At 45.9% G+C, this 18,780-nt stretch overlaps 1 protein-coding gene across 3 annotated transcripts in view; it reads left to right on the top strand.

Moving 5' to 3' along the window:
* Positions 1-18,551, top strand: part of SP7 (Sp7 transcription factor) — a 45,917-nt gene extending 27,366 nt beyond the window's left edge. For all 3 annotated transcript variants that reach the window (XM_077328987.1, XM_077328988.1, XM_077328989.1), the window contains one exon: positions 14,708-18,551. In XM_077328987.1, the coding sequence (XP_077185102.1) occupies positions 14,708-15,985 (1,278 nt within the window). In that variant the 3' untranslated portion in view covers positions 15,986-18,551. The remainder of the gene's footprint in view (positions 1-14,707) is intronic.
* The last annotated feature ends 229 nt before the right edge of the window (positions 18,552-18,780 follow it).

The following is an 18,780-nucleotide window of genomic DNA, read 5'->3' as shown; positions in this document are numbered from 1 at the left end:
AAGAGGAAGTTGTTCAGGGATGGGAAAGAGCGGGGTTTTAAAATGCCACAGCATAATTCAATTAAGAAAAAGCCATTTAGAAAAAGGAAGAAAAAAAACCTGGGGAGATTGGAAACAGGAGTTGCCGAGAAGCCACAACCAGCTTCTGCTTACAGAGTTCCAGCCATTATGAGATGCACAAAAATGAGATGTTCAAAAGCGATGTTTGGATGTTGACAAGGGGTTAAGGCTGTAAAGCTGCATTCTCCCCCCCCCCTTCTGTGCTAGGAACCCGGAAGATCTCGCTCTTGTTTGTGAAACAGAAAGAAAGCATTTCTTAGTGCAAAATAAATCATTATCTTTCAAGGAATCGACTTCGGTTGCCGTTTGGAAATCGTGCAAAACATCTAATCAGAATCAGGTGACTATGAGAAGCAAGTAAAGCTCCATTTTAGTTCTGTATCTGGAGCTTCCCAATTCGATTCTGGAGGATTCCTCCCCATCCTATTAAAATTGCCAGTTAGGCAAGAGATCCATGACTTGCAGGCAGGGCTGCCAACTTCCATTTGGTGGCTGGATATCACCTGGGATGACAACTGATCTCCAGGTGATGGAGATATTGTCACCTGGAGAAAATGACTGCTTTAAAAGATGGACTCTATAGCAGCGGCCCCCAACCTTTTTGCGGTTGAGGACAGCCTCCGGGGGTGGGGGAGACCCGGCGGCCCGGGCGCCGTGCACACGGGGCAGCTGCATGCAAAAACGCATGGGCAGTTGCCACGCATATGCGTTTGTGCCAGCAGGGGGCACAAACACACATGTGTGGCAGCCGCTTTGCTCGTGGCCTGGTGAGCTTCTTGCTGCGCGGGGGGGGGGGAACAGGCACAGCCGGGGGTGGCCCGGTACCGAGGCCTTTGCGGCCCGGTATCAGGCTGCCGACCAGGGGTTGACGACCCCCGCTCTATAGTATTAAACCCCATTGAAGTCCCTCTGCAAACTCCACCCTCCTCAGACTCCGCCCCCAAAATGTCCAGGTATTTCCCAACCTGGAGGTAGCAACCCTACTTCTTGTTCTCCATCCTCCTCTTCCTCCACCTGCTGACATCAGCTGCCAGCCTTACCTATTTTCTGGGTTTCTTTCATCTCTTGTATCCAACATGGGCCACTAGTCTGCCGTGTGGATTGTTTGGCTGTCTCCGTCTGTTCTCTGTCATTATCCTGGTCTCATCTTGCAACAGCTAAGTCCCCCTGAAACCTTTTAATTGAGAATTTTCTTAGCTTTAAGTAAATGCATATGTTTCCCCTGTTGTAAATTAAGGCCTGATGCCCAAAGGCTAATGTGAAGCAGTTAAGTAGGAATTGCAGGAACTTTGCAGATAGGTCACCAAGCTGCTATAGCTGTAGATTAAAAGATGCCAGGGACTGCTGCGTGTGGGTAGATGTCTGGATATGGGGCTGGACCAACACAGTTGCTAAAAATATTACATTCCTGGCTCCATTTGTAAAAACACTGAAGAATATAATTCGAGCCTGCCAGTCCTTGAGATTGGCCCTATACACTCCTTACATCAAAAATTGGCCTGTTGGCACTTGTAGAGAGGGCCCTTTCCATGGTGGCCCCCTCTGAAATATCTTCCCCAGAAGAATTCATTACATGCCCACATAGCATCAGTTTTGGAGACAAATTTTAATTAAACATATTCTTTAGTGTTTTTAAAAGTTCATTTGTGCTGCTTCTTTTTCGATCTAGTTCCTGTGAACTCTTCTTGTTGGAATGCCTGAGGACCTCTGCTGCTTATTTCTTTTTTATGAATTTATTATGATATTTATTATTTTGATGTGATTTGGTTATGTGCAGCTCTGGGAGCTATACTTTTTAAAAATAAGGTGACCAGATTTTAAGATTGGTAAAGAGGGATGCCATTGATGGGGGATTGCCAACCTCCAGACATAGCCTGGAGTTCTGGAATCACCATTCAAGCCTGCACAGCTTGGAGACACCAGGGGGTTGCCAACCTCCAGGCATGGCCTGGAGTTCTGGAATCACCACTCAAGCCTGCACAGCTTGGAGACACCAGGGGGTTGCCAACCTCCAGGCATGGCCTGGAGTTCTGGAATCACCACTCAAGCCTGCACAGCTTGGAGACACCAGGGGGTTGCCAACCTCCAGGCACGGCCTGGAGTTCCGGAATCACCACTCACGCCTGCACAGCTTGGTACGGAACAAGCACCAAATGTTCATACAATATCAGTCTTTGATTTTTGTTTTCTGTGAAATGCAGTGTTCTAATCTAAATTTAATAATGTAAAGCCAGTTTTCCATTCTGAAATGAAGATAACATATATTTCTTTATCACATAGCACTAAGAGCCATGTGAATGTTTAGCTTATCTCCCTTTATAGATAAAACTGGCAAGCTAAACACTCATAAAGTTCTTAATGCTATATGATAAAGAAATATATGCTATTTTCATTTCAGAATGGAAAACTGGCTTTACATGATTAAATTCAGATTAGAAAATTGATTCAGGAATGCAAAAATAGTATTGTAATACAGTGTTCCCCAACCCCCGGTTCGAGGACCGGTACCGGGCCATAGAGCCCTTGGTATCAGGCCATGGCGGGGGAGAGGGAGGCATGGGCGCTGGCACACCAGCGGGCAAGCCTTCCTCCTCGCTGCGCCGGGAGCGATCGGCCACTTCGGTGGCCAATCACTCCCAGCGCAGCAAGCACTGCACTGTGTGTGTGTGTGGGGGGGGAGGCAGGTACCGCTGGGCGCAAAGGCCCAGCTACGTCCCAGGCCCGGGCAGGCGCATCGCTGCTTGGAGAGCTGCAGGCAGGCACCCCACGCGCCGCTGCCTCCTGCTCCTGCTCCTCCTCCACCTGGCTGCACTTTATTCTTCTCCTGGAGAAAATGGCTGCTTTGGAAGATAGACGGCATGACGTTACACCCTACTGAGGTCTTTTTCCTCCATAAACCTCATTCTCCCGGACTCTATCTTGAAGCCTCCAGGTTTTTCCAAGCCTGGCATTAGCAATTCTTTTGAGCCCGCAATATGCTCAGTTCCCCAGATGAAGAAACTTAACCAAAGATCTGATTTCTGCTCAGATTTTCAGTTTGCACTCCTGGTAAGCTAGCTTTGTTCACATTCACCACCTCCACCCTCACCCTTCTCCTCATCCTTCAAACTACTAACTTCTCATTGAATTGTCACATTTATGTCCTACCTTCCCCCCATGGGAATGCAAAGTGGCATACATTGTTCTCTCCTTCCTTTTATCTTCACAACAACCCTGTGTGGTAGTATGACTGGGCCAAGTTCACCTGGTCTCCTACATCTTACTCCAATCCTCTAATTCAATACTCTAACCCAGGATTTCATAAAACCCTGGGGGGTTTTGATGACCCTGGAAGGGGTTCCCAAATGAGTGGGAGTTAAGTGATTTAAATTTTTTTTAATTTTGTTAAACATGTATTGGGTGATATGACCATATATGGTCATGTTGACCTGCCACCCCACTCCCTAAATGGCCTGGAGAGCGTGGGAAGCGGAGAAGCCCCAGGTAGGTGTGTACACAGCTATGCTTCCCAACCATACTCTGATGATCATGCCACATCTGGGTTTCTCAAAGCCTGAAGAATGTTTCAGCGGTTTCTCAGTGGTAAAAAAGTTGAGAAAGGATGCTATAACCACTGCACCGGCTCTAAACCTCCCCTTGTTGGATCTTTACCTTTGATGATACACAACTCCGAATGGTTGGCTCAGAACACCACAAAATGTCCAGTGGAGGGTATATTTCTGAATTTTACCTGTCACAAAAATGGTTATTTTTTCCATGCTTGCTGCATTCTAAATTTCTCCCACTCTGGGCATCTGGCCTTTTCTTGTTTGTAGCCAAATGGCCCTGATCCAGCAAACGTTCAACAAGCTCGAGTAATTTAAGTGCCATAGACTCGAGAAGGCTAACATATTCAGATTTACTGAGCATTTTGGAGAAACCCCAACACTCTGAGGACTAACTACACGTTAGGCTGTTTACCTTGTACCAACCCAATGTTTTGGTGAACCAGAAATACATGATCAAACTTAACTTCCAGATGTTCAGGGTCTGACTTGGATTGAGATTGTGGTGTGGGGGATAGAGGACCCAAATATTTCCACCCAAGCCATTTTGTTAACCCAAAACAGACTCAATGGGATCCCTCATTTACCTTGTTGGAGAAATGTAAATATGGTGATAGGCTACATGTATAATTTCCAGAATATTTCCCCCCCTTGAATTGTGCCAGGATTCCGCCCCACCCCACCCCCACCGCCGCAGGCTTTCTTATCTTTAGCTAACTAAGGATGATGCCATCCTTCAGGTAGGACCAGGGGACCCCCCAGAATTACAGCTTATTCCAGATCAATTCCCCTTTGAGAAAATTGCTGCTTTGGAGGTGGACTCAATGGCACTGTACCTGTCTTCCCCTGTCTCCATCTCCAAATCTCCAGGGCTTTCCCAACCTGGATCTGTCCACCCAGCCTACCCAGCCCCAGCAGAGGCCAGGGGGGATCTGGCAACCCTAGAGCTAACTCAGGTCAGCTCTGGTCGTGACACACCATTCATTTCAATTCTCTAAAGTTTTCATCTGTGGGAATCTGCTACAGATCAGAAGAAGTCAATATTCTTGCTCATGGAATGAATTGTGCAAATTAAGTAAATCTTCATATATATTTCAGTTTGTATAATGCTTTTGCTCATTAGGGTAGGAGAACAAAGGAGCTGGGCATAATGGACCCTCAATCCCAGAAGCAAAGGTCTACCCAAGATTTTGCTTGCTTAGGTGACTAAAAAAAATTGTGACCTATCCCTTATGGGAATTGTAGTCCATGGACATCTGGAGAGCCACTGTTTGGCCACCCCGATCTAGACTAAATATGACCTCTGATTTCTGGACCTAATCAATATTAGGTATTAATACCCCCACCATGCCCCAGTTACCCACGTCTTCATTGGGAAGACCCTGAGCACTCAAAATATGCCCACGGTAGGAGCAGATGTGGCACCCTGCACATGAGAAAGGGGCATTTGTCGAATTCACTGCCAAAGGATGTAGCGATGGCCATTAGCACCGAGGGCTTTAAAAGAAGGTTAGACAAAACCATGGTAGAGGAGTCCACCAGTGGCTAATAGCCCCGGTGGTGAAAGGGACCCAGCACATTCAGAGGCAGAAAGCCCCTGAATACCAGCGCTTGAAGGCAGTATCAGGGGAAGGCCCCAGCCTCCCTAACCTTTTGTTGGCCCTCCATAGTAGCTCCTTTGCCACTGTGTGAGACAGGATGCTCAATTAGATGGACTCCTGATACGTTCCAGCCGGGCTCTTATGTTTTTACAACCTTTGAAGAATATTGCAAATTGTGGTGTGTTCTCTCTCTCTGTGCCATGAATCAGTTTTGAAAGCCAAAAACAGGGTCGAAACCATATGGCTGTACATGGGCAGCTGAAAGGTTGAGGGCTGTGCATAGACACTGGGAGAGGGAAGGGGAGAATGACAATGAGCGGGATTTTGCTTTGCTAACATTCCATTCAGCCTCAGCTTTATTTTGGGGGGGGGGTGTTGAATGAAACGTTACTGAAGACTTACTGTATGTCAGTGTGGGAAGATTCTACTTAGCCAGCCCCAGGAATTACAGCCCATGTGAGTCATGGTGTTAATTAAAAACATTTCCTAAACAATTTGGTTTTTACAAAAAAAAAAAGAGAGGGAGCATCGTAAGAAAATCAGGACTGCATATGTCTGAGTTTCTGAACACACAGAGAAGAATAAGTAAAGCTGACAGCATGGGGAAGACAGAAGGGAAATGTGAGGACACGTACAGAAAGCAAAATGTGACTGCTGAGAAGTTTGGGCAAAGATCTAATCAAGTCAGTGTCTTCGTAATAGAATGACATGGGGAGACAACTTAGCCCTGCCAATTTTGCTACAAATCTGAATGCTGGGACAGTAAGTTTTAAACACAGAGAAGGGAGGTATAATGGGACTAGGAGGGAAATAGTGAAGAGGGCCGTTTTAAGTATGCAAGAAACACAGTTTAAAAGAGCAGTTCCACAAATGAACATGGGTATACAAGAAACATCCTGCGGCACAATCTAACTGTATACAGATTGAAAATAGGAGTTCTAAGAAACAAGAAATCATGGAAATAGTAAAGGGGAAGCTGAAAGTAGCTGTTACAGCCTGGTAATGTATTTATTTTAATTTATAATATTTATTATATTTACAGTATTTGCTGGCGTATAAGACTACTTTTCCCCCCTGAGAATCATGCCTCCAAGTGGGGGGGGGGGTCATCCTATACGCCGGGTGCACTTCAGTTGGGATAGACATAGCTGCCCATAGTACTGTAATATAATGTAACAAACTCTATATTTTGATTGGAAATGTTGGGGGGGTCGTCTTATACGCCCAGTTGTCTTATACGCCGGCAAATACGGTATATATCACCCTCCCCTGAGGATCAGGGCGGTTTACATGAAACTGGAATAAAAACAGTACAGGTAACATGATAAATTGCACAATAGTGAAAGAGTCATAACAGGAGAACAGTAACACAATGGAACAAACATGGTAAGAACATCCAATTTTAACTGTATCACACTGACGGCCCTGTAGGATGGACATGTCGGTGGTGGTTCTCATGAGAGGGAGGGGCTCAGAAGTGCCAGTGAGTTCATTGGTGCTTACTCTGCGTTTTCCAAAAGTGAAAAAGGGAAAGAAAAGGATTCAGACGTGCAATACTTGCAATATGTGCAATACGTGCAATACTTGATATAGTAGGAAGTATCTGAAGAATAGTGTAGGCAAACTGTGGCCCTCCAGATGTCCATGGACTACAATTCCCATGAGCCCCTGCCAGCATTTGCTGGCAGGGGCTCATGGGAATTGTAGTCCATGGACATCTGGAGGGCCGCAGTTCGTTTACCCCCGGTGTACACAAACAGAAGCACATACCCAGAATTAAACTTTGTTGGTCTTAAAGGTGCCACTGTGTTCACTTTGTTCTGTGGCTTCAGTCCAACATGACCACCCACCTAATATATAATAATAATGTTAGTAATAATAGTAACGGCAGCAATAATGATATCCAGTATTTAACATGGCTTAACCTGAAGGAGAATTTTTTTTAAGTTTTCCTAAACAACTTTTCTCAAAGAAAATGAATTATTGTGATGTTGGAAAGAGAAAATATAATTGTGAAGAATCATTAAAATAAAGCCCAAGGCCACATGCACTGATGGTGCTGTTTTCAATAAAAGGGAACTAAATCAATGCCATGAAAGCCTCATTTTAGAGAGGTTGGATGAAGGAAAGTTCTCTAGAGAGGATGAAGGGAAGGCATAAAAATGAAGATGAATGCTGTAAAAATAATCACACCCTACCATATTGTGTTTGAGAGTCCTCTGTTTGAAACAGTAAATTTAATTGATTGATTACATGCAGATGATCAGTCAGCTAACATTTTTTGAATCAACTGAACCTACAGACTAAACTTTTGCAATAGTTGGCCAACTTCTCATGCTTTCTGAGATGGGGAGAACTGCTTTTGATCAGCAGTACCATGACAGCCCCTCTGGAAAGGACACCATGCGTCACCATAACTCTCTAGCAATCCCCCCAAACTCTGTGGGAAAACCTGGCCTGGCCCTATTCCCCAGCACTCCCAGGTGACCCCGTCAGACTATATGGTGCGACAGATATGTAGAGATGCTGGATGCACAATTACTTACAGTGGCTCCCCCTTTGTATAACCTCTGCAATGTGTCCTCTGCAATTCCTGACCATGGCAGATGCCTCAGTCACACACACATACATTCTAGGTATGGTTTGGCATGTCTCTTCACATTTGGGCTTGCAGCATTTGAAAAACAATTAGAAAAAGATGGATGGGACACCTCTAAGTCTCCTTGACAATTATTGTGAAATCCGTGGGTTCAGAGGTGGACACAGACACCGGTATAGATGTGAGCTCTTTATTAAGACTCCAGCATGGTACAAGCAGAACTGAGAACTGAACCAAATAACTCCCTAAACACCCCAACATGTATACACAAGCCAGTGTGCACGACAGATCTTTATGCCAGTGTGCGCTATTAGTCAGATTCACTTTAAACTGCAGCAGAAGGGATCTAGTTGCACCTTGGTCAGTCCCTCCTGGTTAGGATCCTGCCTCGGAACTCAAGCTCAGGACCTCGGCAGGGCCACAAACACAATTACTATGCATGTTATGAGTCAAATTGCTCTATTCCACTTACTGAGTCAGAAGCAGAAGAGTTGGTTTTTATACTCTGCTGTTCACTACCTGAAGGACATTCAAAGCACCTTACAATCGTCTTGCCTTCCTCTGCCCATAACAGACACCCTGTGAGGTAGGCAGGGCTGAGAGAGCTCTGAGAGAAACTGCTCTGTGAGAACAGCCTTAAGGTATCACTTATAAAGATAGGTTGAGGGACTTGGGAATGTTCAGCCTGGCGAAAAGGAGGTTGAGAGGGGACATGATAGCCCTCTTTAAGTATTTGAAAGGTTGTCATTTGGAGGAGGGCAGGATGCTGTTTCCATTGGCTGCAGAGGAGAGGACACGCAGTAATGGGTTTAAACTACAAGTACAACGATATATGCTAGATTTCAGGAAAAGATTTTTCACAGTCCGAGTAGTTCAGCAGTGGAATAGGCTGCCTAAGGAGGTGGTGAGCTCCCCCTCACTGGCAGTCTTCAAACAAAGGTTGGATAAACACTTTTCTTGGATGCTTTGGGCTGATCTTGCGTTGAGCAGGGGGTTGGACTAGATGGCCTGTGTGGCCCCTTCCAACTCTATGATTCTGTAATTCTGTAAAAAAAAGAGAGAGAGAGAGAAGTGTGACTAGTTCTTAACCACTATACCAAGCTGGTGGCAGTTCTGTTCAGAAAACAGTTGGTGACACAACATTCTCTGCCATGTGCCAAATGCCATGCTCACTCACAATTATGAATGCACATAGGGCACATTCCATGCAGTGCTTTGTAGGAAAACAACTCTGCTATATTGCTATGTGCAAAACCAATTCCCTCCAGGAAATAAAAAGTTGAAATCATTTCAATCTGATAAAAAAGGTCCTTGGCAAAGGCCAGTGGCCTCAATCTTATGCTAATAAAGGAGAAGGTAGAGACACATACCTGCGGCTGCATAAGCCACCCAAGAGAAACCATCTGAACAGTAAACACAGCTGCCCAGTGTGAGGATGTGCCAAGTGTTCGTTCATTTGATACTCTTGTCTAAGCACAGCTTTTGAAATCAAGAGATTTCCTATCGGCTCATGCTCCCTATCTTTGTGCCATTTTTAAGACCATGCTTTGAGCCACTGCAATGACTGGTAACAGGAACCTGATGAAGGTCCCAGAAAGTGCAAGGCGAATCAAAGATCTCCCACATACATTATTTATTTAAGCATCATGTTTTGATATTTTTTTACATCGTAGTTTTATGATATTTATACAATTACTCTCTGTCCCGTAAACACAACCGCCAAATGTCCTCTAACTCACCAGTCTGTTTCCAAGGACAGAGATGCTCAAATACCCATGGGTTTGGCTCATGTCCTGCTCACCAGTTGCAAATAGGGCGGTAGTTTTTCAATGGACTATTCATTGACATGTCTGTTGCTGTCCAGCAGGTCGCTTCACTGTGTTCTTCCCTAACAGTGCAATACAGTACAATTGCTTTTCGCAAATGTACCCGCTCACACAGCCCAACCGAGTTCTGCTCCCCTGTCTTTGCTGCACTTCTGCTTCCCTGGCAAATGCTTAAATCGGCAGTGAAATCAGTCCCAATTGTATGAATTAGTCATAAATAAATGCTGTGGGTTGATTTTTTTTCCTAATCCCACTATTTGGTATCTATTTTTTTAAAATAAATCCTCAGTGACCTTAATACTGACCACTTCTTGAATCAGTGGCATTATGTACATGCCAAATCCAGGGCATACTTTATTTTATATTTATTTTGTAATTTGATTTGTATACCGCCATTCCCAGGGTTCCAGGCTCATGGCGGTTTACAACATATATATCCTTACACCGCTCCGTGGGAGCAGTATAAATAAAGCAGTAAGAGGTTTTGGGGAGGGCTCGGTCCTGGATGTGGGGGGCCAATGATTGGTCCCTTCCCCCCGCACTGACAAGCGGGGGCCCAATCGGCTTAATTTCTAGCGGGCGCCGCGGACTGAATAAAGCTGTAAGGGCTTAAGGGGAGGAGTTAGGGCGGGCTCTGTCCGGGATGAGGAAGGGTGCCGATTGGCCCCTTCCTCCGGACAGACCATTGGCCCGGCCGATTCCCGCCCTGCCAACAAGGGAAAGGCTAGCGCCCATTGTATTTCCGGATACAATGGGCTTTGCCTCTAGTATACAATAAAACATCCTAACATAACACATAAATCCCATACTACTCAAAACAAGATGGCAGCTAAAAATACTAACTTTCCCCAACCTCTAATGCAGTTGAATCAAAGGCTGGAACAACTGTAGAGAAAACCAAGGTGTAACTTGGTCAATGGTTCCACGCGGGTCTAATACCTGACCTTGGAAACCAGGGGAAACTGGGGGGGGGGGAGGGATTTAAATTCACCCCTGGTATTCATTGTGCTCAGCCTCAACCAAATGCCTGGCAGAAGAGCTCCATCTTGCAGGCCCTGTGGAACCCAGAGAGTAGCTTGTTGGCAGGTACTGAAGACACATGGCACTGAACCAAACAGTGCCATCCCCCATACCTCTAACAATATGGTAGACTTGTTCTAAACCTTTCAAAAATAGCAGCTTTCATAGAATCATAGAATCATAGAGTTGGAAGGGGACATACAGGCCATCTAGTCCAACCCCCTGCTCAACGCAGGATCAGCTCAAAGCATCCTAAAGCTTTATGCCTATGTCCATCATTTTGGTGCTGTGAACTCAATAGATTTGCTATGAATTTCCAAAAAGACATCTCTTCATTCTAAACCTCTTGCCACGGTGTTGTTGGGCAGTTCATGATTTCTGCTGTTTTCTGAGGGATTCTGTGATTCCTTCATGATTTCCTCTTTTATATTTTCCCTCAGACTTCTTTTCCCTCCCTCTAAATCATAAAACTACAAATGTTTTTATTTATATACTTGGGTTGGATGCTGTGACAGGACAACAGGTTGAAGCTAGAAGAGATTGTTAGTCCGAACATGTGTTAGGGGTGATTGAGGTTCCATCATAGTGAGATAGGATGGTCTAGAACAGGGAAGGTCAAACCGGCTCTGCAGATATCCACGGACTACAGTTGCCATGAGCCCCTGCTGGCAAGGGCTCATGGTTATTGTAGTCTGTGGATACCTGGGGAGTCACAGTTTCGCCACCCTGTTCTAGAAGAACTGTGAGGCACCTTCCAAACCTACAATTCCATAATCTTAAATATCTGAGTGAAGTACTTGGCCATACAATCCCCTACTTTTGAAGGTCAAAGAGGTTGGCAGGTACGTTCATAACACAAACCCTTGGTTTATTTTAACTATGGTTAGTTTGTGAAACTGGGATTTGGCTCATGAATAATCACTCAAAATCTGGTTTCCCTCAGCAAATGCTGGTTTTGTTGGTGTTTGCTCTGGCCAAGTGTCTTGGTAGGATAAAGAAAAATGGGCTGCACCCGAAGATGTATTAAAGAAACTAAAAGAAAAAATGCCAGGTGATGGATGATTGATTTCTTACAGATTAAGTAATTGTTGAGGACAATTCCAGCACTAGGTGAATATTCTGATTTCCCCAGGTAAAGCCTACACGGTGAAATGCATAGGGACTTTATATAATAAATCAGTTTTATTTATTGTATATTTTTCCTTTTTGTTTCATTCAAGTGTCCCTATAGCCAGGAGGCACGTGAGAGCAGTACCAGGGAAAGCCAGGATTAATCCAGGATGTCCACATTTGTTTTATGTCATGCATGACCCTAGTTAAGACTGTGGATGATCAACTTAAAATCATATTTTCAGTTCCTAATCTTGGCAGATCCTGAGTAACCGTAGTTAGCAGAATAACCCATGTTTGAACAATCAAACAAACCATAGTTTAAACCAAAGCTTCATGTTCTGTCTGTAATGAACCATTGCCATAAGTCAGTGTAATCGTAATTTTCCTTCCTTTCAGAGCAAAGTTTCAGATTTCACCTCTGGCTTTGATGCCACAAGCTGAGGTCTGTGAAACAACCAGAAGAAAATGTAAAGCTACTTGAATTTCAAGTCTTTTCACATTTCACGTCTAGAAATTGGGGACCTTTCCACTTAGTATAGGGCACATCCCCCACCCCCAGTAAACATAAACAGCCCATATTTCTCTGTTATAGTTATCCAATGCCTGGTCAATATACAGAGGAATATTGGTATCCCATGGCATGTGGTTGGTCATGTTGCAGGTAAAACGGATAGAAGTACAAAGTAAATTATCTCTTAGCATGGACAGTGGCCATAAACGATTTTATGTGTCAACTGAAACCCAATAACTAATGTTACAGTGATTCTTTGAACCCTGCCCCTTCTGCAGTCACTCTCTCCCCCTTTCCACCCTGTCCCTCACAAAGGCCTGCTGCATATGTTCTCAAGTCACCACTGTCATAGTTTATACTGCAAATCCACCCCCCCCCCCACACAGGACAAAAATTAATCATGGCTATCGGCCACCAAAGATGTGGAACAGATGGTTATTTCCCCCGCAGGGCTCTTCGCTCTGCAGGCACGAATTTGCTGGTTGTCCTGGGCCACCTGACCTCAACCAGTGCCAGGGCCTTCTTGGCCTTGGCCCCAGCCTGGTGGAATGAGCTCCCAGAATTGCTGAGGGCCCTGACAGAGCTCTCAGAGTTCCACAGGGCCTGTAAGATGGAGCTCTTCCGCCAGGTGTTTGGTTGAGGCTAGGGCAGCAACCGGAGTTGTGAATGGCAGATCCCCCCTAACCCTAATTCTAATTTAATTTAAATTTAACAGCTATACCCTCTGGTTCATCCCGCTTCATGGTCATCAGCCTATTGGCTGCACAGTGGGACTGGAAGTATCCGGGTCAGTTTTTTAAGTGACCTGCCATCGGCTGTTTCTGTTGTTGAAGTTTTTGGGGATTTTATGGGGATTTTATTGTATTTTATTTATATTTTGCAAACTGCCACGAGACAACCTGTCATGAGTGGCGGTATGGGAAACTCACCAGAGAGATTCTGACCCTCCATACATAACCTAACACCTGATTAGCAGTGGAGGAGAGGACAATAGGTTATCAGCAAGTATAAAACAAAACATGGAAACTAGTTTAGTCCAAGAGACAGAAGTATTAAGGAATCCGGTTTCACTTGAAATTTTAAGGAAGTGGATGGCTGGTTGGTTGGATGGAAAGTGGTTCCAGAGGTCAGCAGCAGGATGGCTGAAACAGCATCTTGGAGAGTGCCTTCTGTCATTCATGCCTCCTCATACGAAAGACCTTATGGTAGAGTACTGCTTAGGATACATGCTATGGAAGTTAAGTTGATGATGGCCTCAAGGGCCAATGCAGTAGTCAAAGCAGTAAAGTTTCTTGGCGACAGTACAAGTGCTAGCCAATCACTTCTGTGCGCAACTAGCTTCTCTTGCAAAAATGGCAGAATTGTTATTAGCCACACATCCATCCTGGAGAGAAACTGTATGCTTGGGCTGAAAGCATTAAGGATATTTTTAAACAGGGCCCATTGCTCTAAATAGGTTACATTCGTTTTCCTGTTGAGGATTGCCAGATTGCAGTTGAGAGATTTACCTTTAAAATCACTCATCAGACAGAAGACTCAGCTTCTCCTGTTTATATTCTTCCATGGGACATGTGGAATCATGCTTGCTACAACAGATTGGGGCGGGGGGGGGGGGACACATACACACACAGAAGCATGAGAGGGGGCAGGGTTCAGAAAAGCCAAAGAGGTTGCATCTCCCTCTTAATCATTACTTTAAAGCTACAACACAAATCTCCACCTTGCCATCTGGCAGTCGTGTCATTATTCTTGTTTGTATTCTTGTATGGGTTAGGAAGTGAGGCACGTTGACACTGCCAGGGTAGCCCAGTATACCTGTGCTTAAATTAGGAATGAAATCTACCTCTAAGGCCACCGTTCTGGCCACAAATACTTTGCCTTTTAAGGACTTATACTGACGTTTTGTTTCTGTACTCTCACCATTGTAATGTCTGGTCAGTCCATTTATATGTGGCGTATAGGGTTGCCAGATCTGGGTTGGAAATATCTGGAGACTTTGGGGATGGAGCCAAGAGTGGCCAGGATTTGGGGTGGGGAGGGACATCAGTGGTGTATAATGCTGTGGAGTGCTCCCTCCAAAGCAGCAATTTTTCCCAGGGGAACTGATATCTTTAGTCTGGGAATGAGCTTGTAAAACCAGGGGATCACCTTTTTTCACCTGGAGGCTGGCATCCCTGGTGGTGTGAATGTGCCCTGCACCTCTTTATCATTGAGGTGAGATGCCTTAGCTCGTCCAGCTATGACTGAGGTACATAATTTGACTAGGATTCCCAGGCTGCAGCCCAGAAAACATTCGCTGGTTCAGATGGACCCGTGTTTCTTACTCTGTGTAGCTTGACCTCACTCACTTCGGAGCATCCCAAACTGTCCATCCAGTTGCCTTCTGCTAATATTTTGATCTCTACCTTTCTCTATTCTTCTCCTCCATCCAGGAAGAAGCCAGCTATGGCTCCAGCCCCCTTGCCATGCTGACGGATACCTGCAACAAATTCGGAAGAACTAGCCCCTCACAGGATTCACCTCCCCCAGGAAAAGCAGAGAACAGTTTGGGGAAGAAACCTTATTTTTTGGGACTGGAGCCTTTTGCTCCAAAGGTCTGGGGCGCTGAAGGTATGGGAGATTCCTACACAGCCACTTTCCCTAATGGGAATGGACTGATGTCCCCATCAGCAAGCCCGCAAGCTTCCACCGCTTACAACAACGACTATGGCCCCTTCTCCCACTCCTTTCCAGCCTCTCCCACATCTCAGGACCCATCATCTCTGTTGGTGTCCAAGGGCCACCCATCTCCTGACTGTCTCCCCAGTGTCTACACCTCTTTGGACATGGCACATCCCTATGGCTCCTGGTACAAAGCCGGTATCCACCCAGGCATCTCCACCAGCTCCAGCAACCCCACCGCTTCCTGGTGGGACATGCACTCCAACAGCAACTGGCTGAGCTCCCAGCCCCAATCAGACGGACTCCAGAGCTCCCTGCAGTCTGTGCCCAGCCAAGCTCCCATCAGCCCTCAACTGCCCAGTTACACTTCAGAATTCACCACTTTGAACCCTGCCCCTTACCCTGCAGTGGGCATCACTTCCTCATCGCACCTTCTCCCGTCCGGCCAGCACGTGCTGCCCCAAGAGATGTACAAGCCCAAGCCGGTGGCCAACAACTCCCTGATGGAAGGCGGGATTGGACTCAAATCTGGAAGAGGGAGCTCGTTTGGAAGCACGGCAGGCAGGTCTACTTGCGACTGCCCCAACTGCCAAGAGCTGGAGCGGCTCGGGGCCTCGGCGGCCAGCTTACGGAAGAAGCCCATCCACAGCTGCCACATCCCGGGCTGCGGCAAGGTCTACGGCAAGGCCTCGCATCTCAAGGCCCATCTGCGGTGGCACACGGGGGAACGGCCCTTCGTCTGCAACTGGCTCTTCTGCGGCAAGCGGTTCACCCGCTCCGACGAGCTGGAACGCCACGTCCGCACTCACACCCGGGAGAAGAAATTCACCTGCCTGCTTTGCAACAAGCGCTTCACCCGCAGCGACCACCTCAGCAAACACCAGAAAACCCACAATGAGATGGGGGTGGGCAAGCCCCCCGACGGTGAAGGGGAACGGGAGGAGGCCGCCGCAAGGGCCGGTTCCCCCACGACTGCCCTGCAGGACGGCCTGCCAGGAGAGGAGAAAGATGCTACCAGCCCAGAGCAGAGCAACCTGCTAGAAATCTAGGCTGGGCATTGAACTTCTGCTCCACCTCTTCCTCCAACACCACCACTGCCGCCCGTTCAAAATGTCTCTCGTCTAAATAATTTATTTCTTGGGGACCACGCCGACACAAAGGCTGTTGGTCTTTCTGTCCAGACAAGTCACGTTGCCAAATATCCCTGTCCCATAAACCCTGAAGCCAACTTGGCTGGGATGCCAGAAGGTCTGTGACTTTGTGGCTGAAGTCACAAATGCCAGAATCTGAAGCTAAATCTCCGGTCGTTCTTGGCATCCTTATAGCCAAAGCCCCTGCCCTGGTTTCTGTCAGAGGTGATATTTCAAAATAATGCATAGGACATTTGAGGAGATGCCAGTCTGCAGTAAGCCTGTTTGGGGAGTTAGCTGCCTGGCAGACAAGGCAAGGTAGAAGTAGAGTTTTCTCAGGGTATGTTTAGGAATCACTTTCCATCTAAGGTAACCTGCGGAACATCCCATCTGTAGCAGGTCTCCTTTAAAACCTTGCAGCGAGCAGGATTTCGGGTCGGCTGAGCAGCAAGTAGAAAGAGGAAGGCCCAAGAGAGTTGGGCTGCTTCAGGACTAGGATGGGAGTGCCTGCATCCACAGAGCATGGCTCTGCTTTAGAAAGGTTAAATAAGCACACACAGACATAAACAAACTTGGCAGGCCCCGATCTTGAAGGAGCTCCTGTAGCTTTCAGAGCTGCATAGAAGAGCAGATTCCTCCAGGGGATGCACAATGGCGGGAGGATGAGAAAAGCCACCTCTAGCAAAACTCTGCCCTCCATGGTGCTCTTAAAGGTACACTGGCCCTCCCAAGAGAAAAGTAACAGGAAGCAGGACAGGTAGGTTGTCCACCAAGCCAAACAAAGTCCTATAGAAGCTCTAGACATTTATTAAAAATTGGGGCCCACTGGTCTGTGCCATTCCACTTACACATTTTGCATTAGGCAGTAGCAACTTTAGGGGTTAGTTCAGAAAATAGTTTTGAAAGGGGAGGCAGGGGTATCCAGTTTTACTTCTGTTCTCAGCTGTCTACACACAATATGGGCTCTATTCTGCTCCGGTCCCTCTTCCGTCCTTGCCAGTCAATGTGAGATCATTTAAAAACTTGTGCAGCCTGGACCAAAGAGATGTCAGCATTTTGTATTTGGCAGCTGTATCTGGGTCGAGCATATGTTCATCAAGCTGACAAGCATGGGAAGAGAAGCTGCGTATAAATATGCCATGACTGGGGTGGTGGCAGGGGTGGAGTGAACTGGGGACATGATCCTGTATGGCTAAGCAGGACCGTTCTTCCATTGAAGCAAATAAAAAAGCTAACGTACTTTGTGCAACAAAGAAGTAAAACCAAGGCCCAACCACTCTGCCGGAGTAAAGAAGGGGCTGAAAGCTGTCCCACAAAGGTGCTACAGGGCCCTTGGATTCTCCTCTCCCCACATATTTAATCTAGAAGTATATTTATGCCTTAAATTATGGTGACAAATTAACAGAAAGAAGGAGGTCCCTGGGTTCTCCAAGAGGCCTCTTTGGCATGAGGTGTCTATTACGGAATCAGGGGTTGTCCCTCTGTTAATCAGAGGACTTGTGCAAAAAAGCATCTTTGCCCTGTGTCCGTCCTCTCTCTCTCTCTCTCTCTCTCTCTCTCTCTCTTCATGTGATGAACGAAATGACAATCTTGAAGCGTTTTTCATTTCTGTTTTATGTGTGTTTTGGAAAAAAAAAAGATCCATCATGATTTGAAAACCCTTGTTCATTTCAGGTTGTCAGTAACTCAGCCCACTCCTTTGGAGGGGGAGGGATTGATTTTTGTTCAAGATGCTGACAAGTAGACCAGGGTTTCTGCAGGGATGGGTGCTAATTGACACAGGCCCCTATTGTTTTGGGGCATTATTTGCTTCCTAAAGATCCATTCTCTGTGGATTTATGCAGCTACTGCTTTCATCTTCCTTTGATCTGCTTACTTCTATATCCAGGTCAAGGCTACCAGATTTCTGGGGAAACTACATATTACGCTGAACAAGGGGCTGCTGCCAAAAATGGTATCCCTGAGTTGACTTCTTCCCTTCTCTCTTGCAGAATTTAGGCACTCTTGCTTATGTTGTGATATCATCATATTATGCATTCCAAGGGCTGCCAACTTACAGGTGACAGGCAATTCTGTGCATTTTCCCAGCCTGGTATCCTGGACTGGAAGAGGTGAGGGATCATGACATGATGACATCACATAAATAAAGGTGCTTAACCGTCTCAGCAAGAGTAGGGAATTATTAAGCAATAAAAACCTGCTATAATTCTGCATTTGCATAAAAGGGCACACAGTGGGTGCAAATCGCCCTAAACATTGCCAGCACCATGCCACATTCTAATGGAAATACTTTTCTTTTTTTAAAAAAATAAACAGTTTGGATTTTGCTTGTTCTTAATTTAATGAAAAAATAAAATGTAAGCTATGTTGTGTGGGAAGGGGGGCCTTAAAAACTGTTCAGAGAAAAAAAATGTTCAGAGAAAAGTACAGTCTGGTGCTGTGTTGTACCATGATTTCAATAAAATTGCACTCATACTGTCTGAAACATTTCTGGAATATGGGTTTATAGTTGCCAAACATGGGTGGACATTTTTAATGACGCTCAGAACAGTTTGATGTACTATTCAGAATTGTATAGTGCTTTTTAGATAATCAGAGGAATTCCTACTACTAGAGAACTTTCTTTGCAACAAAATCTGCAAGTCTCTGAAGAGCTATCATAGCCCCTCAAAGACAGCCTTCTCCCCCCCCCCTCCAGTTACAAACACTATGAA

Source organism: Paroedura picta, chromosome 3, assembly GCF_049243985.1.
Source record: "Paroedura picta isolate Pp20150507F chromosome 3, Ppicta_v3.0, whole genome shotgun sequence".
NCBI lineage: Eukaryota > Metazoa > Chordata > Lepidosauria > Squamata > Gekkonidae > Paroedura > Paroedura picta.
This window is presented reverse-complemented; position numbering and strand designations above follow the sequence as displayed.